The following is a 22709-nucleotide window of genomic DNA, read 5'->3' on the forward strand; positions in this document are numbered from 1 at the left end:
GCACGCAGCTTGTGTTTTTCACTGGCTGCGTACTTTCATGTTTCTCATTAGCTGACTGTTCATGTCTTGTTTTTTTTTTATCAAGTACATGGCGTTTGATTGTTTTGCTGGCCATGGCCATGTGCTTGTGTTTTAGATTTTTGTGAGTACATGGCTTTTGTTTTGTTTGTTTTTATGTGCCATGTGCTTTTATGTCATTTGTCTCAACCCCATCCTTCTTGTTATCTGATTATTGCTTTATTTCATATGTTGCTGGGATCTTTTATAGACGGGACTGCTCTATCTTTTAGTTTTAAACAATGTGCAAATCCAGCATAGAACTGGTCTTTGATTATAAAACGTTCATCAACAAACACACTTGTGAAACTGCATTTCTGCCCCAGAAAAACAAACTGTATCCACTGTTTACATAACGCTGGGTTCTTTAGAAAACCGAACAAAGTTATCTTTTCCTTACAACCAAAAACACACGTCTTTGGATTTGAGACATTCTTCCAGAGCAAGTCCCATGCAGCGCTGTAACCTAATGAAGCGCGTTGATAGGCGTGATCTCGCTCTCGCCCTCTATCTTGTCAAGGTGTGCACAGGCACGATCTTCCAGGAGAAATGCCCATATAAGGAGTTCCACCCTCATCTACATCATGATGTACCACGATCTAAAAAAAAAAAATTGTCCAAAACTTGTAAAGACCCAGAAGTACGATTTTTGGCACATAAATACTCTTTCATACATGTTTTTTTTTTTTTTTTTTTACTTTGTCCATGCTTAGCATGAGAATCCAACTCTTTAAGAGTGTAAACAATTCTGAATGCATGAAACATTAACCGCTTAAATATTCAAGGGGAAAATGTTTCTCAGGTCAGTCAAAGCACTTATGGCATGCACAAAGAGTACAGCAGAACATCTTCAGGCCCTACAATGTGTAGATGCCAAATGCTATTCTGTTCAATCAACCCATGCTGTGATTTCAGTTTTATTTCAATTAATTATGCATCCCTATTAAAATAAAAAAACAGTTGTCTTAGGTTATATGTTAAGAAATGTTAGGATCCCAAACTTTTGAACACATTTATTCAAGAAAGTGCAAATGGAGATAAATTTCCTCCTACATTTAATTAACATCAAATATATTTTTTAAGAATTATACATTTATTTATTATAATAAATACGTGCTGGCCCCAAGCTCTATGTCTGGTTTTACTGTGCGATAACTGCCCTAAAAATATATAGTAAGGTCTAACTGATTTTGAATTAATCTACAACACTGCATGAGATTAATGTAAATGAGAATAAATAAATAAAAAAAATAGAATCTTCATTGTTTTGCTTAAGGGCAAATTTGTGATGGTGCTAAATATTCATGAATCAGCCATAAAAGTTAACACACAAAAAAAAGATGAAATGCTCAAATGCTACGCAACCAGCACCCGTCAAACACTAATGAAATTAAGCCTAGACAGGAATAGATTTAACCTGAACAGACACTGACGTTCTAAAGCAGTGTTAATAATAAGACTAACCTACAAACCTGGAAAAATAAACACTCATGCTTACACAGAAACAAGACCCCACTCAAGCCCAAGAGATGAATATTCATGGTTAAAAAAGGTCTTAACCTGAAACACTCGTCCATGCATGACATGCACACTCACACATGCAGATTTTCAGTTGACTGTAGTAAGTGCTTCAGCAAGTGTAATCAGATACAGAACTTAATCACAGCTGGAGATCAGTCTGTTTAAAGGGTCATGCTTTTATCACCACATTTTCCCACTTATAATTCTATTAAAGTTTTTTTTTTTTAGTTTTCATGACATCATTCACCATATCTATTACCCTGAAAAAAGTCATTTTTAGTCAGCTTAATTTCATTAAATGTTCTTTTTGGTCTAAGGAAGGACTAGATGAAGCTCATAAAGCAATTTTATCTTACAACATCAAGGAACATTTGAGTCCTCCCCCCTTTAAGACTTCCTTTATGGCTCCAGCCGGTCTTACACGGCATCATTTTGATGATTTCTTATAAGACAATACTTTATATAAAGGTTTACCAAATGTATTTCTGAGGCAACGTGCTCAAACAAACCCACACACAGACAAACACACACAGACACTTGTACTTAAAGAAGAGAGACAAACGTAGAAAAAAGCAGAGGGAGAATGATTATGTCCCTTATTCATGCACAAATAGGCAAATTACATAAAAAGCAGAAAAACATAGGCTTGGGGGAAGTGGAAGGGGATAAGAAAGAGACCTAGAGGGAAAGAGAAACAGAAAGAGAGCACTTAAAGAAGAGGGCAGCAATGGGAGGGGGGGGAGGCATTGGAGCAGAGAATGACGTCTGTACGAGTGGTTATATAATCGTGCGCTGAATATTGCGTATGTCACCATAAGAAGGTTACAGAGAGAGACATGAATACCAGACATTCTCTCTACAGTCATATGCAGCATACTTCCACTCACTTAGTGTAATCATGTTGCCACAGTACAGCTGCTCCTGCCCCGCAAGACCTTCTACGGCCATTAAATCCCTGCTCAGAGAGACTTATCTGCCCCAACACTGCCTACAGCCACTAACATCCCCAAAGGGCTCTGACTGGGCATCTCTGTCCGGTTTGAGATCAGGATGAATCAAGGGGAGAAATATAACCATAAACTACCATTCCAAATTTAGGGTCAGTAAAAAATAAATAAAAATAATCAAACACAATTAAAAATTTTATTCAGAAAGTAAGGGTGCATTACATTTATCAAACATGACAGTAAAGACATCTAGAATATTACCAAAGGCATCTATTTCAAATAAACGCTGTTCTTTCAAACTTTATATTCCTCAGATTCACACAAAAATACTAAGCAACACTGATTCGAAGAATGTTACTTGGGCACCAAATCAGCTAATTAAAATGATTTCTGAAGGATCATGTGACACTAAAAACTGCATCACTGCTAAAAATTGTACTTTGCCACTATAGAAAAACATTTTTTAAATATCTTAAAATAGAAAACAGTTATTTTAATTGTAATAATTTCACTGTTTTTGATAAAATAAAAGCAGATCCTCAAAACTGACTGAATTTGTCTTCATTATTTCAGTATTAATGTAAATCTTGCATCACTGACATAAATATTTAATGAAGTACGTAGAAAATTAATTAACATTCAAACACCTTAAAGTGACAAAAGCGTCCACAAACATAAAACAAGCATGACCAAGAGTCAGTGACGGTGAGTAATGCAAAATACAAACATGGCTGATGGTGGTAGCAGTGACCTAATCCCAAATCCGTGACACATCCTGCTCTGTGCTGGCACTTTGGTGTGATCACTGCAAATAAGAAATGTGGGTCAAACACACAAGCATAAGGAAACTAATGAAGCACAACTGAGATATTCTTAGCATGGTTCTGGCCTTGCAGCAGAGTACATTATCGATGAGCTCTCTTCTCATCAGGGAATTTATAATAATGACTGGGGGTGGTTGTAGACATTAAGCACCAGCTTTTAACCTTCATATCTCATTTATTACACCAATAAAGAGAGGTAGTTATCTCTAAGCATAGCAATGACTAAGTTCAAAGACTTTTAGACTAGAAGTACCATTTATGATGTTATGAATAAATAGATAAAAAGTAGCAGAGCAGAGTTCCTGTGGCTCAGTGGTAGAGCATTGCGTGTTAGCAGCACAAAAGGTTGTGGGTTCAATTCCCAGGGAACACACATACTACTAAAACAAATGCACCAGAGGGGTTACCAGGATGTCATGTTTGGGGGGGCATTTGGCTTGTTTGGGGGGGCAACATAGACAATTGAAAATATCGGCACAAAATTAAGCTATATTACACACAATCTTTTTTAATGCATATCTTTTTCTAAGCCAGGAACCCAGAGATAGGCACAGGGCCCCTATTAGACTATAGGGCTATCACATAAAAGTTAAACCAGGTCAACAGATATGACAGATTCATATATATAACAGATCATGGTGTTTGCCTGATAATGAGTGACAGGTGTTTGCTTGTGCGAAGACGTGTTACACAAGTAGGTTACCGAGAAGGACAAGATAGTTCTTTAAATGAATCTTCACATTTGTATAGACAGGAGGTTAATTAATTTGTTTCTTCTTTTAAGCTGGTCCAGAAGTAGATGCTACTTTTAGGGCTGAAATGCTTCGTGAATTACTCTTAGTAAAACACATTAGCAGTCATTATTTGCAGGAGTTTCTCTTAAATTCGCCTGTTAGGAGCTACTTGTAGCCTCTTATAAGTTTCTTTGTGAATGCGGACCCAGGTAAAAAATTGGAATTTTTTGATATGCTCATTTGAACAGTACGAGAACATTATTTGAATGTTATTCTGTGGTTGTAAGTGGCTTTGGATAAAAGTGTCTGCTAAATGAATAAATGTAAACACGTAGGCCTAGAAATATATTAGGCTACAGGGTGTCAAGAGATTTAGAGAGTTGAAATAAAAGCTATTTTTGTAAAACTATAACAATTTCAAGAATGATATGATTAGCAGAGGCAACATAACTTTTTTTAAATATAGTTTTATTTTTTTATTTATTATTAGTGGTGCTTGCCATAGGCAAATATTATTTTTTATTTTATGGGGGGTTGGAGTCTGTATGGGTTTGGTCTCCCTCAGGGGTGGGTGATATAATAAAAATCGAACAAATTTTTTTTTTTTTTAAGAAATACCATGATTTTATCATGATATTTGTCATGTTGGTTTTTCTGTTTTGCAAGCTGTTTGAGCATCAGAGCCAAACTAATTTCCCTATTTAAAGCCTTTTAAGGTAACAAAATATGAAAGAGTGTGTCCGATATCTAGGCCAAAGTGCATGGATTAAAATCTTTGTCATTATTTTATCTTTGTTATTAAAAAATGAGAACAAAGATAAACATTACAAATACAGATATTATACAAATAAAGTGCTTAATTTTCAGGTACAAGGGGTGTATTTAGCAGGAGCATTTAAAAAATTTTATGAACAAATATAAAAATAAAAACTATATACACTGATTCCTATTAAAGCAGCTGAATTAAAGTTTTTCAGTCAAGAGTATAGAGTATTGATTTTTCTCTGTGTGTTTGTTGTTTCATTAACATATAATTCACCCAAAAATGTAAATAGTGAAGGAAAAAAAATCTGAATGAGTTTCCTTCTTCTACTAAACATAAACTCTATTTTAAAGAAGGTGGAAAATCAAACAGTTGCTGGTTCACAGTGACTTCCACAGTAATTTTCCCCGTACTATAAAAGTCAATGTGGACCAGCAACTGTTTGGTTATCCTAATTTTTCAAAATATCTTATTTTGCTTTCAGCACAAGAAAGAAGTTAATATAGGTTTTGGACAACATGTGAGTGTATAAACAATGACAAATAAAATTGTAGGGTGATCTATGCCTTTAATTCACACGGCAGCATGTAGCCTACTGTCCCTTTAAGACCTGCGCACCTCTAATATTCAGATATGCATCTGTTTCTTTCAGTTGTTTACTTTCATTTTAAACATATGAGTCTATACATAAACCTTGTGTGTTTTGACAGTATTAGCACAAAACATAACTTAGTAATCAGGCACAGTTCGAAGGGCTTTTTCGTTTTCGGGCCGCGCGTTGTGCTCAGAAAAAACACACGTCAGAAAAGGACACGAATTAAACGTTTAAATAACCAGTAAGGATTTAAACAGATGCAAAAAAAATGTGAATGAGTTAACTGTGATGTTAATGTATGTCGCAGTATATTAATCCCGCTGGGCCAGAACTGCAGCTGATAGAATGTGCGCAGCACACAATGCAACGATATTTCTTCGAAAGCAGATTGTGGAGACATTTTTATCACCCACAACCAAAACTATTAACATCCTACCCTCGGCAGAAATCGAGGACAAAATCAAGCTGTTCAGCTGTCAATGCACTTCGATCCCATACGCTGTTTAGGGTTGACAAATCTAATTTTTTGCCACACTTCTGGACACGCCACTGCTTTAAAGCTCTGCGAGATAAACATTTCTATTAGCGTTCTGTTCTCACATGATGCACTTTTTCTGAGCGCGTACCCCCGAAGCGCGCGCAATGTCAAACAGCGCAAAACTGGATTTTTGTTGGATCAGACCCATCTGCAAGCTATGAAAAAATATGCACAAAACAATCCACTTTAAAGTTTTAATTTATCATCAGAGGGACAGATCATTTCTCAGGGGAGGCAGGGCTTATCCTAGGGGAGGCATTGCCTCCCCCAGCCTCCCCCTAGACACGCCCCTGAAATGCACTGTAAGTCACTTTGGATAAAAGTGTCTGCTAAATAAATGCATAAATGTAAATGTAATGAGAACAACATGGCATATGGATCCAGTGAATCTGAACGCATTTTAAGGATGCTTTGTTCTTTCATTGAAAATAAAGACAGTGCCTCTGGCTTAAACCACTGTAGATTTCATTCATAATTTCTTATCAACTTCTCAATCAGTCTTTGCATCATTTAGCTGGTAAATATGCCCTGAAACAGCGGTTTACAAAAGCTTCATGGCAAACTACAATCATTCCCTCGAATGGAATAGATGATTGTGTGTGTGTGTGTGTGTGTGTAAACATCTGACATTATATAATAAGTCAGATTAATTTAAGATATTCACTTGCCAAACAAAGAGCATGTATCAGTCATGGACAGACCTGCACAGTTGCATAATCTTTTCTAAAATAAATAAATAAGGACATATGAGATGCCCGTTTGTTATATGTGACCTGGTGTTAATGAGTACACAAAAATGAACATTGAAGTTTTATATTGTCAAATAATATATTTCTAAAAACAACACTTGTGAGAGACAACAGCTCGGATTAATTTATTGTACAGGTAGTTTTTAAATTGCTGATTTTACTTGAATATTTAATGTGTTAACAGTATAAGAAATCTTCAGAACATCTGCTGATATGGGGATGATGATGACATTTGTATAGTCTGCCTCACCACCAAGTTCTACACACTCTCCATCTCTTGCATATTTTAATTGAATATGCAATTAAATCTGCCAACAATATTCGTTTAGCTCTCTACGCTGTTGAACATATTTAACCATGTTTAATTCTGCAGTATTCAGCAGATATTTTGTGATGTGAAAAAAAGCCTGTATCTTTCATCTGAGCCTGCTCAGGGCCTCGTGTTTGCCTCTTGACAAGACTAGCATCTACTAATGGGGAAGAGTGAGTTAGAGAATGTAAATGAGAGCAAGATCAAAGAAAGATAGGAAATGTAAGTAATGCCTCAAAGTGTGTCTAATTGAAGCATGAATGTAGAAATTGATTAGCTTGACTCTAATTGATTAGAGTCAAAGGAAGGACAGAGCACTCAAGTAATGACTAAGAAAAAAGGAATAAGAAGGAAAAGGCACATGACATTTCAGGAGTAAGAATATTTAAAGTAAAATATAGCAATATGCAATAAAAGAAATGAAAGAGGCAGATGAAAGAAGGGTCTAGTGTTTGTGGTGACATTTATGTCCCATCAATAAGAAGCTTTCAGAAGACTTTGAATGAAAAAGCTCATCCAAAAAGACCTTAAGAAGAAATCATTCACACTGCATTCATTTGTCAAACTTATACAACAACTGAGTGATCTCAGAGTGAAGAGATATAACAGCTATAACAGTTTACATCTATTGATATTCTATATTGCTATATTAACGGCTTATTAGTGATTTTACTAAAGAAACTACAACAAAAAATTAACTGCACTAGATCTAATTTCTTGATGACTTTGAGTAACATTAAGTCATTTTAGGCATGACAATAACTTTTTAAAAAAAAAAAGGTCTAACAGTTCTAAAAGATACCTTAACTCCATTCTAAACTTATAAATATCCCACCAAGAGAGCCACCCAAAGGGGGAATTCCCCTCATTCCCATTTTCCAAAACAAAATCCACAACTGTGTTTTTCTCTGTTTGTTTCTCATTTACTTTCTCACTCCATCTCTGTGCATGTCTTTGCTAGGTCTTTCTTCCATTTTTATCTTTCTGCTACTTTTTTTTTGTAGCTTCATGCGCAGTTCACAAGGCTGTATTTCTGAAAGGATCTGAACATTCACCACTGCTCTGAGAGCTCTTAAAGGGCTGGTTCTTCTTTTAACATGCTCAGGCGATGTAGCAGCTCACTGCCATTTCTGCCTGCCGAGTCACAATGACATGCTTACCTGCGTGCTAGGGCGAAGCTTGCAGGCCGTGCCCCAGTAACCCAGTTTTCCTGGTGAAATAACTCCGTAACAGCACAGCAGTGGCTACTGTGTCCCGTTACCTAACACACACTCACACAAGTTTCTCACCACCCAAAGGTTTCTTACTACTAATGAGAACCTTTACACAGAACAATTTAACATTTAGAGCAAAACAGAGTGCATATAATTGTCCTTACAGTTACAGTGTAACAGTCAAAAGACTTAAGAAAGAAAATGACTGAGCCACATTCATACACCACGAAAGAGATAAAGAGATCTATAAAAAACTCAAGCCTTCTAAAGTACAACTGCATTATTCTGATGAGATAACAATGACTTAATCAGTGACTGGCAACCTCAGGATGAGCCAATCAAGAGCCAGGAAAGTTCTAACAACTCAAAGGTTTGAAAATAGGAGAATCAACTGTATTCGAATCCATCCCTTATATCCTCATTCACTATTCCACATTAATTGAATGAATAAGTGAATGGAAACAAGTGAGTGAATTTGGACAATGAATGTATCGGAAGTGCTGTGAACGCCATGCAGAATTCATTCAGCGTGACACACACAGTGCATGACTATTTTCTAGTGGCTAGCCATTAAGTGTTCATCAACTATAGGTACACTAGCCTTTGAGGTGCTTTATGGGATTGAATGTCCACTGTGGTTTCGGACACCACTACAAATGGCTGTCCCCTCAAAAAGTGCACTATACCAGCGTATTGGGGCAATTTCAGACTCAGCCTGGGTTTTGCCAATGTCTATTTGCACAGTTTGGACAGCATGTGACTGTTTGACTGCGATCAAATATTCTTTTCTTGACCAATGGTAAATTTACTAGCAAACATTTAATATGAATCTGGTTCAATATGTGGCACAGCAAAGTTACAAAAAAGCAAAGTTGCTTTATAATCACTTCATTACATTAAGTGGCCAATGGGTGATGATCACTGCATTACTAACATAGCTAATAATTGCTAACTTTATTATCCATGACACACACTGATTCACAATATTTCCCTCTTGAACAGATCTCTTGAAATAAACTTGAACAGATCAAATAAACTTGAAACTATATAGATAGATAGATAGATAAATTTTCAGCATCATTACTTCTTTCTTCAGTGTCACATGATCATTCAGAAATCATTCTAATATGCCAATATTCTAATGCAACTATATAGATAGATAGATAGATAGATAGATAGATAGATAGATATAGATAGATAGATGAATTTTCAGCATCATTACTTCTTTCTTCAGTGTCACATGATCATTCAGAAATCATTCTAATATGCCAATATTCTAATGCTTGATTTGATTTTTAATTATTATTACAGTGTTTATTTATTTTTTGGTGGGGAAAGAAATGCTAGAAATTAATACTTTTATTTAGCAAGGATTTAAATTCATCAAAAGTGATGATGAAGACATTTATAATGTTACAAAAGATTTCTATTTCAGATAAATGCTGTTCTTCATAACTTTCTAGTCATCAAAGAAATTACAAAAAAATATATACTGAGCGGTTTTCAGCACCATAATATATATATATATATATATATATATATATATATATACACACACACATACATATATACATACATACACACACACACAATTTTTATTTGAGCAGCAAATCAGAATCAGAAGTCAAATATTTCATTCACATGTGACAAGAGATTCTTAAAAACAAATGTAGGGTTTAAGTGAAACAAAGAATCTCTTGCTCTTTGTAGGCTTGACAGTAAACCGGTGGAACAACTATCTAAGAGGACCTTGACTGAGAGAAATTATTGAGGGAAAAATAATATCAGGGGAAATCTCTGAGTTTTGAAACCAGCTGCATTGGTTTTAGTCTAATTTGATATCTGATGGATCTGATAATCTTGTTCAAGAAAGCCAAAGCACTTTACAGAGCAACCCCCAGCAGTGTGCAGCATCAAGTTGGATGATGCAACAGCCATAAGGTGCCAACACCAGCAGCTATCAGGCCAGCAGGTTTACATCCCTTCCCTTTTTTAGAAACTTTTTAGAATTTTAGAATCAGGACATAATTTTAATATTGCATCTTATCTAAAGGGTGGTGCCTTTTTTCAGGAATGTCACCATCGCTAGGTGAATGATGGCACAAAAAGAACACAGGTTGAGCACCATCTGCTGGCCTCACTAATACTTCTTACAGTACCAGCTTTTGTTCTCCCATAAATCTCCATCCTGGTACTGACCAGGCTCATCTACTGTTTAGCTTCAGCAGGAATGGTGGGAGGAATTTGGTTTGAACTGTTCTGGAACAGAGTTTTAAATACAACTTAACCACTGATTTCTAGTTGTGTCCTCTTTTGGAAGGCCAAACCAAGTAGTTTCGCTTTCACAAGAAAACATCCAGCATCTCCACGACATGGGGTCGCAACAATACTACAGCGAGAATCAGTTGGTCTTGTAACCCAAAGGACACAGGTTCGAGTCACGGTGCTGGCAGGAGTTGAAGGTGAAAAGGAGTGGATGAACAGCGCTCTCTTCCACACTCAATACCCATGGCTGAAGTGCCCTTGAGCAAGGCACTGAACACCCAGTTGCTCCCCGGGTGCTCGATATATTCGGTTGTTAAGTGATGACGTAAGAAGCTCTGTTTCCGGGTCCAAACCTCAACTCGCTTCACTTGAGAATACGACCTCAGTAGCTGTTTATGAGCACTGTTTATTCATATTAATAATTTAAGCTAAACGCTTTCAAACTTACGGTGTACACAGTCTCCGTGCTCACAGCATCCCAAACACAAATAATTTTACATTTATTTATTTACATTTATATTTTCATTGTCTGGCTATCTGGGACTTTGGTATGGAGTAAAAAAGGTTAGCATTATAACTTTCTCTGTAGTATTATATCACATTGTGAGTTTATATAAACAACTTTTGTTGTTTTCTTGTGGCATCTAATAGAGCATTTGGAAACGGAAGCTGTGACAAGTGACGTCAGATTTAACAAGCGAATAGCTGCCCACTGCTCCGGGTCGGTGTTCACTTGCTTTTTGTAAGAAATATATACATGTTCTAAACTTAATCACTTCGAAGGTGCTGTATGTAGGATTAACTCCGAGTGGTTGAACTAGGTATTGTAGGCTGCCCGATTGAGTAAACCAACAGGAACTAGCGCACTTAATGATGAATGAAATTAAATACTGTTTTTTTCCGCCAGCTGGCAACCCGGAGTGCAAAAATACAATTGGGTAAACTGGCAGTGAGCAGGTTTCACAAACCAAAACAGAGACCGACATTCCAGCCCGGAACTCACATTTTCAAAGGAGAATAACTAACTGTAGAATTGATTTTCAGATAAACAAGTATGTTAACTTAAAATGTTTTTTAAATATCTGCAAACATATTATGGTATTTTTATGCTTTAGTAGGAGTCAAAAATGTACATATAGCACCTTTAATGTAGCTTGCGCCAACAGTTGTACATGGAAGCAGCTCCGGGCTTATGACGTATGTGTCCATGAAAACCAACGTTTGTTAACAGGAACCAAGGAGGCAAAGTTCCCTTAATTTAGCAAAGGAAACCCAGTTTTCTCACAAAAATGCATCCATTCGCTACAGGAAGACTTTGATCACCCCTCAGAGCTGAAACACTTTATATTAAGGATGGGGGCTTTTTATTTTACTTCTTTTGGACTGAAACCAGAGTGTGAATTACCCTACCATAATTGGGGGCTACTGCTCCTTCAATTCTTTAAACTTGCGACTAGTTAACTTTCTAAAGAAGGCTCAGTCGCTTCTCGGGTCGATATTAACACACAGACAAAATTATATTCAGAATTTACAATATTTTTATACCACTTTTTAATGTGTGAGTGTGGAAAGGTGTTCATGGGATCGAGACACCAGCCTTTCGCAAATTTGCTTTCAATGTCTAACGAACACTCGTTTTCATGGAAATGCGATGTGCACAGAGGGGAGGGGCTGTGTGTGTGTGTGTGTGTGTGTGTGTGTGTGTGTGTGAGAGAGAGAGAGACGCATGAGTGACAGAGAGATGGAGGGAGAGCAGGGAAAGGAAATGCAGTGTAACGAATACGCTGCATTTAAAATTTACATTTATAACTACATTTACTCTATAATTTTATTTTATTTTAGTTAGTTAGTTTTGCCAAACACACAATACAGTTTTAGTTAGTTATCTTATATATATATATATATATATATATATATATATATACACACCTTGTTTTTATTTTTATTTCAGTTAACGACAATGTTTTTTCCCCACCTAGTTTTTGTTTTTTCGTTCGTTTTTGTTAACATTAACAAAATCCCCAAAAAAAAAAACAAAAAAAAAAAACAACCTTTCTTTTATTTCTGTTCCTTTGATTCTAACTATGACTGAAACACTGCAACACCCCGCTGAGCGGCATTAAACAGCTTGAAAGATCAAGGCCAATTTTTTTTATATAACTCAGGCTGGATTTGTCTGAAATAATAAAGTAATATACACAGAGGATTATTTGAGAGTGAGCAATTTATGGGCTAATTTTCATTTTTGGGTGAACTAACCCTTTAAAGCATGTCATGGTTGGGCACAACCTATATATAAAACTAGAAAGTTATCAAACTACACAAACAGTAAAGCCTTCGCAATCAAACTAGTCACCTATATCTCAAATAATGTTTAACTTGCATCCATTTGTTAACTTTGTCCAGAACTAGCAACACCAGCGAATTAACTACACACAAAATGAGCAAATAAGCGAGATCAGTCATTTTAGAGCGAAAATGAAAAGTATCACCAGAGGCGAGTCTGACTATAAAAAGAGAGAGAGAGAAAAAAAAAACCCAGAACGTGTAACCGAGGACTCTTCGTCAGCAGTGAACTTTTTATTCCTCTCAACGAATCCAGGGCATGACGTAACTCCCACCGGCTCATGATTCTCAAGTCATGTGTTACATAACTTGCAATCTTTTCATAAGTGTTTTTATTTTGAGGGTTATTATGTTCAAACTTTCAATAGGCATATCGCCATAGTTAAAATTATTATCTATGACTTCAGCCTATAAGCTGTAAAAGAAAATAAAGTAGACAGGATTTTACCCCGCTGTTGCTCTTGACCTCCATTAAAACACACAGAGACGTCAACTCGGCCATTGAATTAATATGTATATGCAGACTCACATAATCTGTCCAACCATCTGACACTCATAGATATCACAGTTAATATCTTAATTCCTGCAATATGTCATTTCAGGAATGAAGTACAGGAATAATTGACAAGAGTACAGGAATAATTGACAGAGACTGGCCTCATCAATTAATTGTCCACATCGTAACAGAGAGGAAAAAAATACATAAATGCATTTCCAGAAAAAAATGAAACAATGTGTCAGTACCGACACAAGGCACAAACACTCACGGTTCTATATTTTGCAACTTTAACTGAACGACCAAAACGTCCATAGCAATACGTAAACCCGTTATGGGCGCTTGCACCGGGCGCCTTTAACAAATTGACACACTTCTTATTGTGTGCTCTAATTTCACAAACTAAACCAAGCAACAACCGACTGTACTCACCTAATCAGAGGCAGCAATGAGAACCTGACTTCGACAGAGAAGTTGCTAGGAATCTCCAGCGACGAGACAGACACACCGAAAGCGTTTTTGCCCTCCTTGCCTTACACATGCAATCGAGTTGCATAACCGGCACCGTTTCTGTGGGCAATGAGTGACTTCCAGGACCCTTTTTTTCATTCACTGATGTTCATTTTCCAACGCACACACCTCACGCTTTACGTCATCAGCCGTCGTCACTCCTTAAAAGGAGCGAAGGGGGCGGATTCGCCGGCGGAGGGGAACGCACACACCCGCAGCGCGTGCTCGCCAGCCAGCGCGGTCCACCGTCTCCCTCTCCGTTCTCAAACGGCTTGAACGGCGGCCAGAGAATGTCATCGGCGGAGAATTAAGGAGGCCGTGTCTCAGCGAGGCAAGCTCTTAGTGTGGAATTAAATGGTTTCGTTAGTATATTTAGAATCTATGTTTAGTACGACTTAGCAGAATATTACGAATACCATTTGAGTGAACGATGTTTAAAAACAAATCTCATAGTTGCGTGCGAGTTTCCCAAATGACGTGGGAGTTCTGTAGGCAGTTATGTTATGTAAGGAATATTGTTTCATAAGGTGTATTTTGCCAACTTATTAGTTTCTGGCTGTGAATGATGACTTGAAATATTGCCTCACCCCTAACCCCCATCTGGAACAACGAGTTTATCCGCGCTTGAATGCCAATTAGGGGGTTGTGGTTTTATGTTTTATATAACTTACCAATATATATGGTTCAACGGTGTTTTTAAAGTTTCCGCAAGCATAAAAGTTAGATCGATCACACCACGTTGCTCAGAGCTAACGTTAATATTTACAGCGGTCTCCGAAGATTCACACTGACGTTAGTTGAGTTTGAGCTGGTAACCATGGAAACAGTACGCCACTCACGCCCTTTAAAAAGTGTGACAGTTGGCAACACGTCAGCAAATGTTAAAAAGTAGCCTACTGTAGCGTACTCATTCAGCATTTTATTATCCTGCATATCACAAAACATGCAGATTTCGTTCCCCTCATAGAACATTGTAAAACTAGACAGCCAGAAAATCATTGCAGAATTAATACACTGAACCCCATTCATTTTCTACTTTAGGAAATTGGTACTTTAGGTTTTCTTTTCTCTAAACCGTTTAAATTCACAATTGTTTGTGTGTGTTAAACACCAAGAAAACATAATTCTTCGAAGTGAAAAGATTTTCTTTCAAACTGTACACAGATCAGCGGGCGGGCGGGGCTTTAATTGGATCGTGCTGTGGTCTGTAACTAGGTCATGTCAGACAGTGATTGCCATCTGCCGACGGTTCGCTCAGCGGTGCTTGCTCAATGAAACATTGGACATTCAGCTGTAGTCTCGAGGCAGAAACCACACAGCTGATCCATACTGAGTCACTCTTGTGCAGCCTGTAAACGTATCAGCTACATACACAAGGACATGCACAAGCAATTAATTTTTTTTTAATTTAAATGTAAAGCCCTTACTTATAATGGCTTAATTTAATCATTAACCTCATTCTTGACCTCTTTAGCAATTTAAGACACAGTGCACAGTGTTACCTTACAAACACAAAATACCCACAGGGCAACACAGAGGACATTTAAAGAACGCAAGAAACATTAACAAAAGACAACACAATATACCAGTGTATTTGGAGAATTCCTCTTTAAAATGAATTAATAATCCAACATGGATTGCCTTATTTAAAGGATAGTTCACCAAAAAATGAAAACTGTCTTTCTAAATGTCTCCTCTTGTCTTTCTAAACCTGAATGACTTCCTTCTCTACAACATAAATGAAGATATTTTTAAGCATGTTGGTAACCAAACAGTTTTGGTTCCCATTTGACTTCCATTACATATGGGCAAAAAAAAGTCTTCAAAATTCTTCAAAATCTCTTCCCGTGTTATGCATAAAAAGTTTTTTATTTTTGGGTGAACTATTAATACTATATAATGTATTTTTTTCCTCTGTAAATTATAAGGTAAGTAGTGGTGTTTATGACCTAAACCCTAAAACTCTAACATTTCTGTATCTATAACTTATAATAAAATAAAAGTCTCCTAAAATAAAATGTTTACCATAATGTTACTTACCGTTATTATTATAGTATTTCCCCCCCTTTTTTCACACTGCACAACATTCATTTAGTGACAGATGAAAATATACATATTTACACACAGTATACACAAGTATAATAGTGCTAATTACAGTGGCATCATGCAGAATGCTGTATAAAACATACATATGCATATCACAGGATAACTTTTAGTTCTGTAAGATCAATTAAGATGATAAAGGAAATTGAGACATGAGAAAGAGAGAATGAAGAAGAGAGAGGGTGTTTAAGTACAGATCAGAGCACACATTGCTGTCCCAGTGCCCTGGCAGAATACCTAATGAGTCCGTGTGCAGACTCATGCCAATATACCAGCCTGAGCTCAACGAAAAGCTTCATAATTACTGTTCCAAGATCAGCATGAAATATACAAGTCTGTGCCTGCAAAGACAAGGTGGCTAGTTTTAGACCAGTAGTCTTTTCCATTAGTAAATAGCAAATCATTACTGACCAGAAATGACATTGCATAAATCAAAATAAAACAGTCTGTCATGGCTTTCCCACTGAATGCTGAGCACATACACAGGTCTCTTGCGCAGACAGTCTAGATATATGTGTTTACAACCTCAAATAAGATTCTGTGGATTATGCTATGAAGTTTAAAATTATTCTTTTCTTCTGTCTCTCATTTCTCTCTCTCTCTCTCTCTCTCTTTCTCTCATGCTGAACTTGAAGTGATCGCTCTAAAAATTCCAGGATAATGTGAGAGAGAAGCCAGTCTCCATGGAAATGGTCGCTAGTCTGTGAATCATCCTTAGTTACTATTGCACAATCAAAATACAGGATGAGAGCCCAAACTGTGTCCATGGAAACTTAGCGGATGTGTTCCACTTGGGGAACAGCATTCTGGTTCTACAGGTTGAGACGGGACTCATACTTTGACTAAAAATATTCAGCAATGTCTGAACCACTTTCTGGCCTGTTGGTTTTGCTTTAGATCCCACTGACGTACTACAATAGATCTGTGCCATGAGCCACTTAGCTGAGTACAGATGTTTCTCATACTTAGCATTACTCACTAAGTATGAGCAGAAATATATGAATACTATATTAAATGCATTTCATTTATTATGTTACTATACTTATTAAGTGACGGCGCCAACTGACCATCAGCCAAAGTGTGAAATCCCATCACACTAACCATCTTTAATGGACTTCCTCTTCCTGGATTCAGCTTTCTACAATGTGTATCAGGCATCGTCAATAGATATATTGCTTATTAAATCTGTTATTATTATTATTATTATTATTAATGCATTCAAAATTACAATTTATATTATTTATTTTAGTATTATTATTACTGAATTGTCAATTAAATATTATATGTAATATTTATTTTAGATAAGATCTTTAAATGATTTATGTACAGTTTGCAACGTATCTGAGTGTTGGTTGTATGTGTGTAAGTCTGAACTGGTCAAGACTTTTCTGACCTCGGTGACGTCATGCATTGTCTGACAGTAGAAATTCACATGCACACAGGAAATGGGGAGGATTATACAACATCCTCTCACCTCTCTGCATGTGTGTTTACACGACGGGAGTGAGTCACAGAGAATAATAGGGGAAGACTCATACATACACACATACCCACCCATAAACTCGAGCACTTATGCACACTCACAGATACATACACACAGACCTGGATTAATAATTATAATGATGACGCACAAATGGATGAACTATCTACGTCATCTCTTTGTGTCTGGGGAGGAGTGAGGAGAAGCAACGAGTGAAAGAGAAAAAGAGAGACTTGTAGTGGTTCTGTCATGTGCTGGGTAGATTTCAGGTCATGACTGCTGTGTCTGAGGAACAGTTGGATAACAGCTATCCGTGCCCTATTTGTCTATAATGGACCCCCCATGTGGAGCTGCTTTTGCTTCTAATAAGACCTGTATTTTTCAGTCTTTCCTCTTTTCCTCCAAGCTCCCCATCTATGTGACAAAGTATTGCTGTACTAACATTAACCAGCCTGTGACCTCTCCCTCTCATATCTCCATCTTTAGTGATACTGTGTTATCAAGACATGTTTAGAACGTGTATCCGTTTTAGAAATATCCGGCAGGTCCTGAAGTTCAAGACTTGGATACCTACGCATATCTGTCTGAAAACTGATCCTGAAGACAGGGTCAGTTTACAAAACACATCTAGTTATTTTATCAGGTGTTTATTCACACAGTTTTGTCCACACTTTAACACACTTACGGGATCAATGCAATGGTGACATCTTTGGAAACAGATCTAGCAGTCATTCAGTTTCTTTCATGAGCTTTAACTATATCACCTCACTCTCAACAAACTCAAAAATATGTTAGGAAAATTATTCAGAAAGTAAAATAGTAAAAGTTAGAATTCAAGTGTAAGAATTCAATGAAATAATGAAATACATGGGCTGAAATTTCCCTCTTCTGACCTCGGTGTGTTCAGGTGAATCACACACACATCATGGTCAATTATAGCACACACCACACTAGATGGCGCCAATACTTCGGTTCACTTTTTAAAAAGTAATTTTAAAACATTTCATATTTTAGACAGTGTCTACTCAGAAATATACCTTATATGTATTTTATAGTTATTTATGTTGCATAATTATTTTATGATACTGGTTTACAGTACAGTATCACTGTACAGCACTAATAGTGGATTGTTATTTTTATTCCATGCGAAATTTTATGTTTAGAAAGATTATCGAAAGGATCTAAAGGAATAGTTACATAACATGAAAGATGAGTTTGTTTCTTAATCGGAACAGAAGATAAACTTAGCATTACACCAGACAGACAGCTGATAAAAACATCATGATAATTCACAATAATCCACACAAATCCAGTCCACCAATTAACGTCTTGTGAAGTGAAAAGCTGCATGTTTTTAATAAAAAAAAAATCAAAACATTTTTTTTACTCCATTAAGTCATTTTTTAACTGTTTCTGGCTAAAATTGAAGTCCTTTATCCATAATATGGCTTTCCAAGTGATTAATCTCATCTGAATCAGTAGAGAAAACTGCACATATCAAGCACTGTTTATAAGTGGAAACAGTCTGAAACAGTTCTAATTAAACAAATACTGCAATGTTTTAATCAACTAGTTGGACTCTCATTCTGATGGCACCCATAGGATCCAATTTAAGGCGAGATACTGCAGGTGAATAGGGTAAAAAAAAAAACCCAAAAAAACTAATAGTTATCCCCTTACTTACCCAGTTGATTGATTACATTGATTATTGCAAACATTTTTTGTATTACAAGTTTTCAAAAATGTTATGTTTAAATACACTCTTTAGCTTATTGCTTAAACATGAATTTCTATTGTTCTATTATCTAGAGTGCAATAGTTCTGCTGTCACCATTGTAGTTTTGTAGTGTAGTGTAGTGTACCCCAGTTGGGCTTCACAGCTCAATGAGGGGGTGGAATGGAGAGAAAGTAGTCGGAAATGACCAGAGAAAATGACAAACCTGGAGAGGAAAGCAGGAAATTCTAATCATTGTCCTTTTCCTCTTCCACCCAGACATATTCTCAATATTTCCACGAGGATGTTTCCCTGCTTTCCCTCCCCAGCTATATCCCTCAAGACATTCAACTCACAGTTTTTCCCTTTCCTCTGTTTCTTAATCATCATCATCATCATTTTCTGGATCATTCTGCTTTAGCAGAAGGTGTGTAAAAGCCCTCAATCCTTCCATTACCAGCTGTACCGATGAAAAACAGGGCTTTAAGAATCTATTCGGACAAGATTCATGAAATCATCGAAAACCAAACCCATGCTTGGAGGGGGAGCAATTTTATGTAACTTGATGCAGACCGTCTCAGAGGTTCAGTGACCTCTTTTATTTGTATAATATGAAACATATAAAACATATATTCAGTTTATTGTGAACCTTTATGTGACCTTGTTTTTCTTAACTGTTCATTGCTTAAGGTACAAATATTATAATTGAGTTTAAAAGGGCCATTAGTGTGGTAGAGCTTGTGGCTAATCTCAAGACAGTATTCTAGTCTTATCATGGTCTCAACAATGGGTATGCAGGAATTTAATTTTTGAATTCCAATTTGATCAAAACTACATTAAAACACATCCCTTCTTTGGCAAACTTCTGCATGTAATCATCTTCTTGTGTTGCCTTGAGGCATGTTCTCTTGCCTGAACTAGGCTAAGAAATACAGAAACCTCTTAATATTCATGATTTCATTGCCTCCATCACTATCCCATAATAGTCTTAGGCTGATTCACTTGTCAAACATGATTACAGTAAGTTTCCACTTGATAAATGTGCAGAGCTTGAAACCTTCGAGACAGAACACATGTATTTAGTCATGCAAAATTATTATATTGAGTAGAAGTGTGAGTACTTTTATATAGTTAATTATATAGATATTATAGGCATAGATCAATCTAAATCACAATATTGATAAATGCTGTAATAAAATGAATTCATTTTATTTAATATTATCCTTAAGGGGACGAAGTATTGATTGATTTTATATTGATTTATATTTTCTACATTGATCTAAAACACATAACATCAACATATTGGCTCTCACCCCACTCATAACTGTCATTTTAAACAATATTTATAAATGATAAAATGTCTACTAAGAAGTGCAATACTCTTGGGGCTTCAAAGGTGTGCAATTCCGGTAAAAATTGAGAAAATGAAAGCTCCAGAGAACAGCTTTAATTGATAAATAAAACAACATGAAATGATCCATCTTGGAATTATTTTTGACTTAATCACACAGACACAAACTAGTTTCAAACAACCAACTGACTAAACAATCACTGTGTGTTTGAGTAAAAATATCAGGGAAGATACTAAAATTAGGTTTAGGTTTGACTACAACAGCTTGAAATCAGTTGATTCAGAATTGAATTCATCTATTGAATCGACTAAGATGGGTCAGGATATGACACTGAAGGAACAATGTGTTTTATCTGCACAAAAACACAGACTGACCTCCAGCTAGAGCAAAAGATGACCTCGACTATTCCATGAGATGAAGAAAAAAAAAAATCAGGCATCTTCTCTAGATACTCAGGAGAAACGTAAACACACACACACACACACACACACAGATGGTGTCACTCCATTATGATTTTCTTGTTCAGGAATGAATAAAATCAATGATTATCGTGTGTGTTCCAATCTCTCCCTGTAGTTTTCAGTCCTGTTTAATCCTGTTTTCCCTCTCTCCATTGTTGTGATCCCTCATTCCATGCAACATAAACGAAGAGTGCCAAAACTACATGGACGGCAAGCACTGCAACAATGGCAGCATAGAAGTAGCTGTCATTGCTGGAGTAACCCAGAGAGGCTGTGAAGAAAAGAAGAGAATTAAGCAGAAATTACTAAAGCAAATCAGCAACTAAGGACATAATACATTATGCTGTAGTACAACATGTATATTAAATAGTATTATTTTAATAAATAAATAAATAAATATTTTGGGAGTATCAGCATTTGAAAGCAAAATACCTTCAAAGAGAAAAGACTTCGATGCAAAATACAGTCCGATGGGTAGAGTTATCATCAGAAGCGTGAAAAACAAGAGAGTCTTGAGAACAGAGACAAGAGAACCGTCATTCCTGAAGGATTGCAAGGAAGAAAGAGACAAAGAGATTTTATAAAAATTAAATAATCTGAAATGCAACAGTCATAGTCATTAATCGACTATTTCAATTTAATCTCTTAGTTTCGTGCCCTTAGTCATTGTGATTTGGTGTGAGGTCACGTGCAGTCTGAAAGGATAGACAAATCACAGACAACCTTACCCTCTGAAATCAGGCGCGGTGGCAGGCATGGAGCCCACAGCTGTCTTGTCGTAATTTTGCATTCTGTATTTTTATTTAAGGCCAAAAACAAAGAGAGAGAGAGAGATAGGAACTCAATAGCTCGTAATTCCGTTTTGCGACATCTTGAATTATTTGCTTTTCCGGGTCTTTGTCACATGATCTGGATAAGCGTGACACAGTCGCCAACTCTCGCGAGACAAATAAGCAACCGCAGCTTCAAAAACAAGCCCGATATTTATCATCAATATTATTTATCACTAATAAGTGATCTTGTAACATATTAAACTGAAACTACCCTTTTATCTGAAAAGCAAAAATAAGTTATTTTACAAAAATCGGCAAACTGCAACAAAGCAGAAACAAAACTCATCTCCAATCACCTGTGAACGGAATAGGATTGGAGAGATGGAAAAGATGAAAAATACAACAGCTTCAAAGGGGAGTTGTAACATAGCCACATATTTATAGTCTACTAAAATATTGGCTATTTGAACCAAATATAGGCTACTAGTAGTATATGCCTACTTGTTACTATTATTATTATTATTATTATTATTATTATTATTATTATTATTACAGCCCGTGATAATTAATACATTACAAAAACATTGTAAAAATAAAAAATAAAACCATATTTTTTTTTTAATTAACCCCCCCCCCCAGACCCCCCACCCCCTCAAAAAAAAAAGAAGAAAAAAAAAAAGAACTAACCCGCGACCCGGGTGCTTTTTTTTTTTTTTTTTTTTTACAACAATGAAGCTCTAAATTGATTATAATATGCGAAATTAACAACTCTGGACGCAGCGGTGGTGTGCGTGTTTGCGCATGTCCGCTAGGGGGCGTCGCAGCACTGTAACGAGTTTCCAGTAGTAGCCTACACGAGTACTGACGGGGGACCACTGAACTTCAGAAAAATCTCTAAATCAGTTCATGTTTTGGGGATGTATCGCTATGCACATTTTGTTTCAAATCATAAGTCTG

At 36.4% G+C, this 22709-nt stretch overlaps 2 protein-coding genes across 3 annotated transcripts in view; both read right to left on the reverse strand.

The window, feature by feature from the left end:
* The window catches only part of LOC113091422 (neuronal PAS domain-containing protein 2), a 62622-nt gene extending 48170 nt beyond the window's left edge, over nt 1-14452 (reverse strand). The window contains exons 1-2 of one of the 2 annotated variants that reach the window (XM_026256941.1): nt 13792-14452; nt 3253-3330 (exon numbers count right to left, since the gene is read on the reverse strand). The gene's annotated coding sequence lies outside the window, so the exon portion shown is untranslated. The remainder of the gene's footprint in view (nt 1-3252; nt 3331-13791) is intronic. The other variant, XM_026256939.1, reaches the window with a different exon arrangement.
* Nucleotides 14453-20598: 6146 nt separating this feature from the next.
* Nucleotides 20599-21892, reverse strand: LOC113091356 (vacuolar ATPase assembly integral membrane protein vma21). Its single transcript, XM_026256827.1, has 3 exons — nt 21708-21892; nt 21412-21521; nt 20599-21250 (listed from the first exon to the last, which is right to left on the reverse strand). The coding sequence occupies exons 1-3, from the start codon at nt 21767-21769 to the stop codon at nt 21108-21110; spliced, it is 315 nt and encodes a 104-aa protein (XP_026112612.1). The 5' UTR covers nt 21770-21892; the 3' UTR covers nt 20599-21107.
* Between the last annotated feature and the right edge of the window lie 817 nt (nt 21893-22709).

Source organism: Carassius auratus, unplaced genomic scaffold (genome assembly GCF_003368295.1).
Source record: "Carassius auratus strain Wakin unplaced genomic scaffold, ASM336829v1 scaf_tig00214183_4049273_7079891, whole genome shotgun sequence".
Classification (NCBI taxonomy): domain Eukaryota; kingdom Metazoa; phylum Chordata; class Actinopteri; order Cypriniformes; family Cyprinidae; genus Carassius; species Carassius auratus.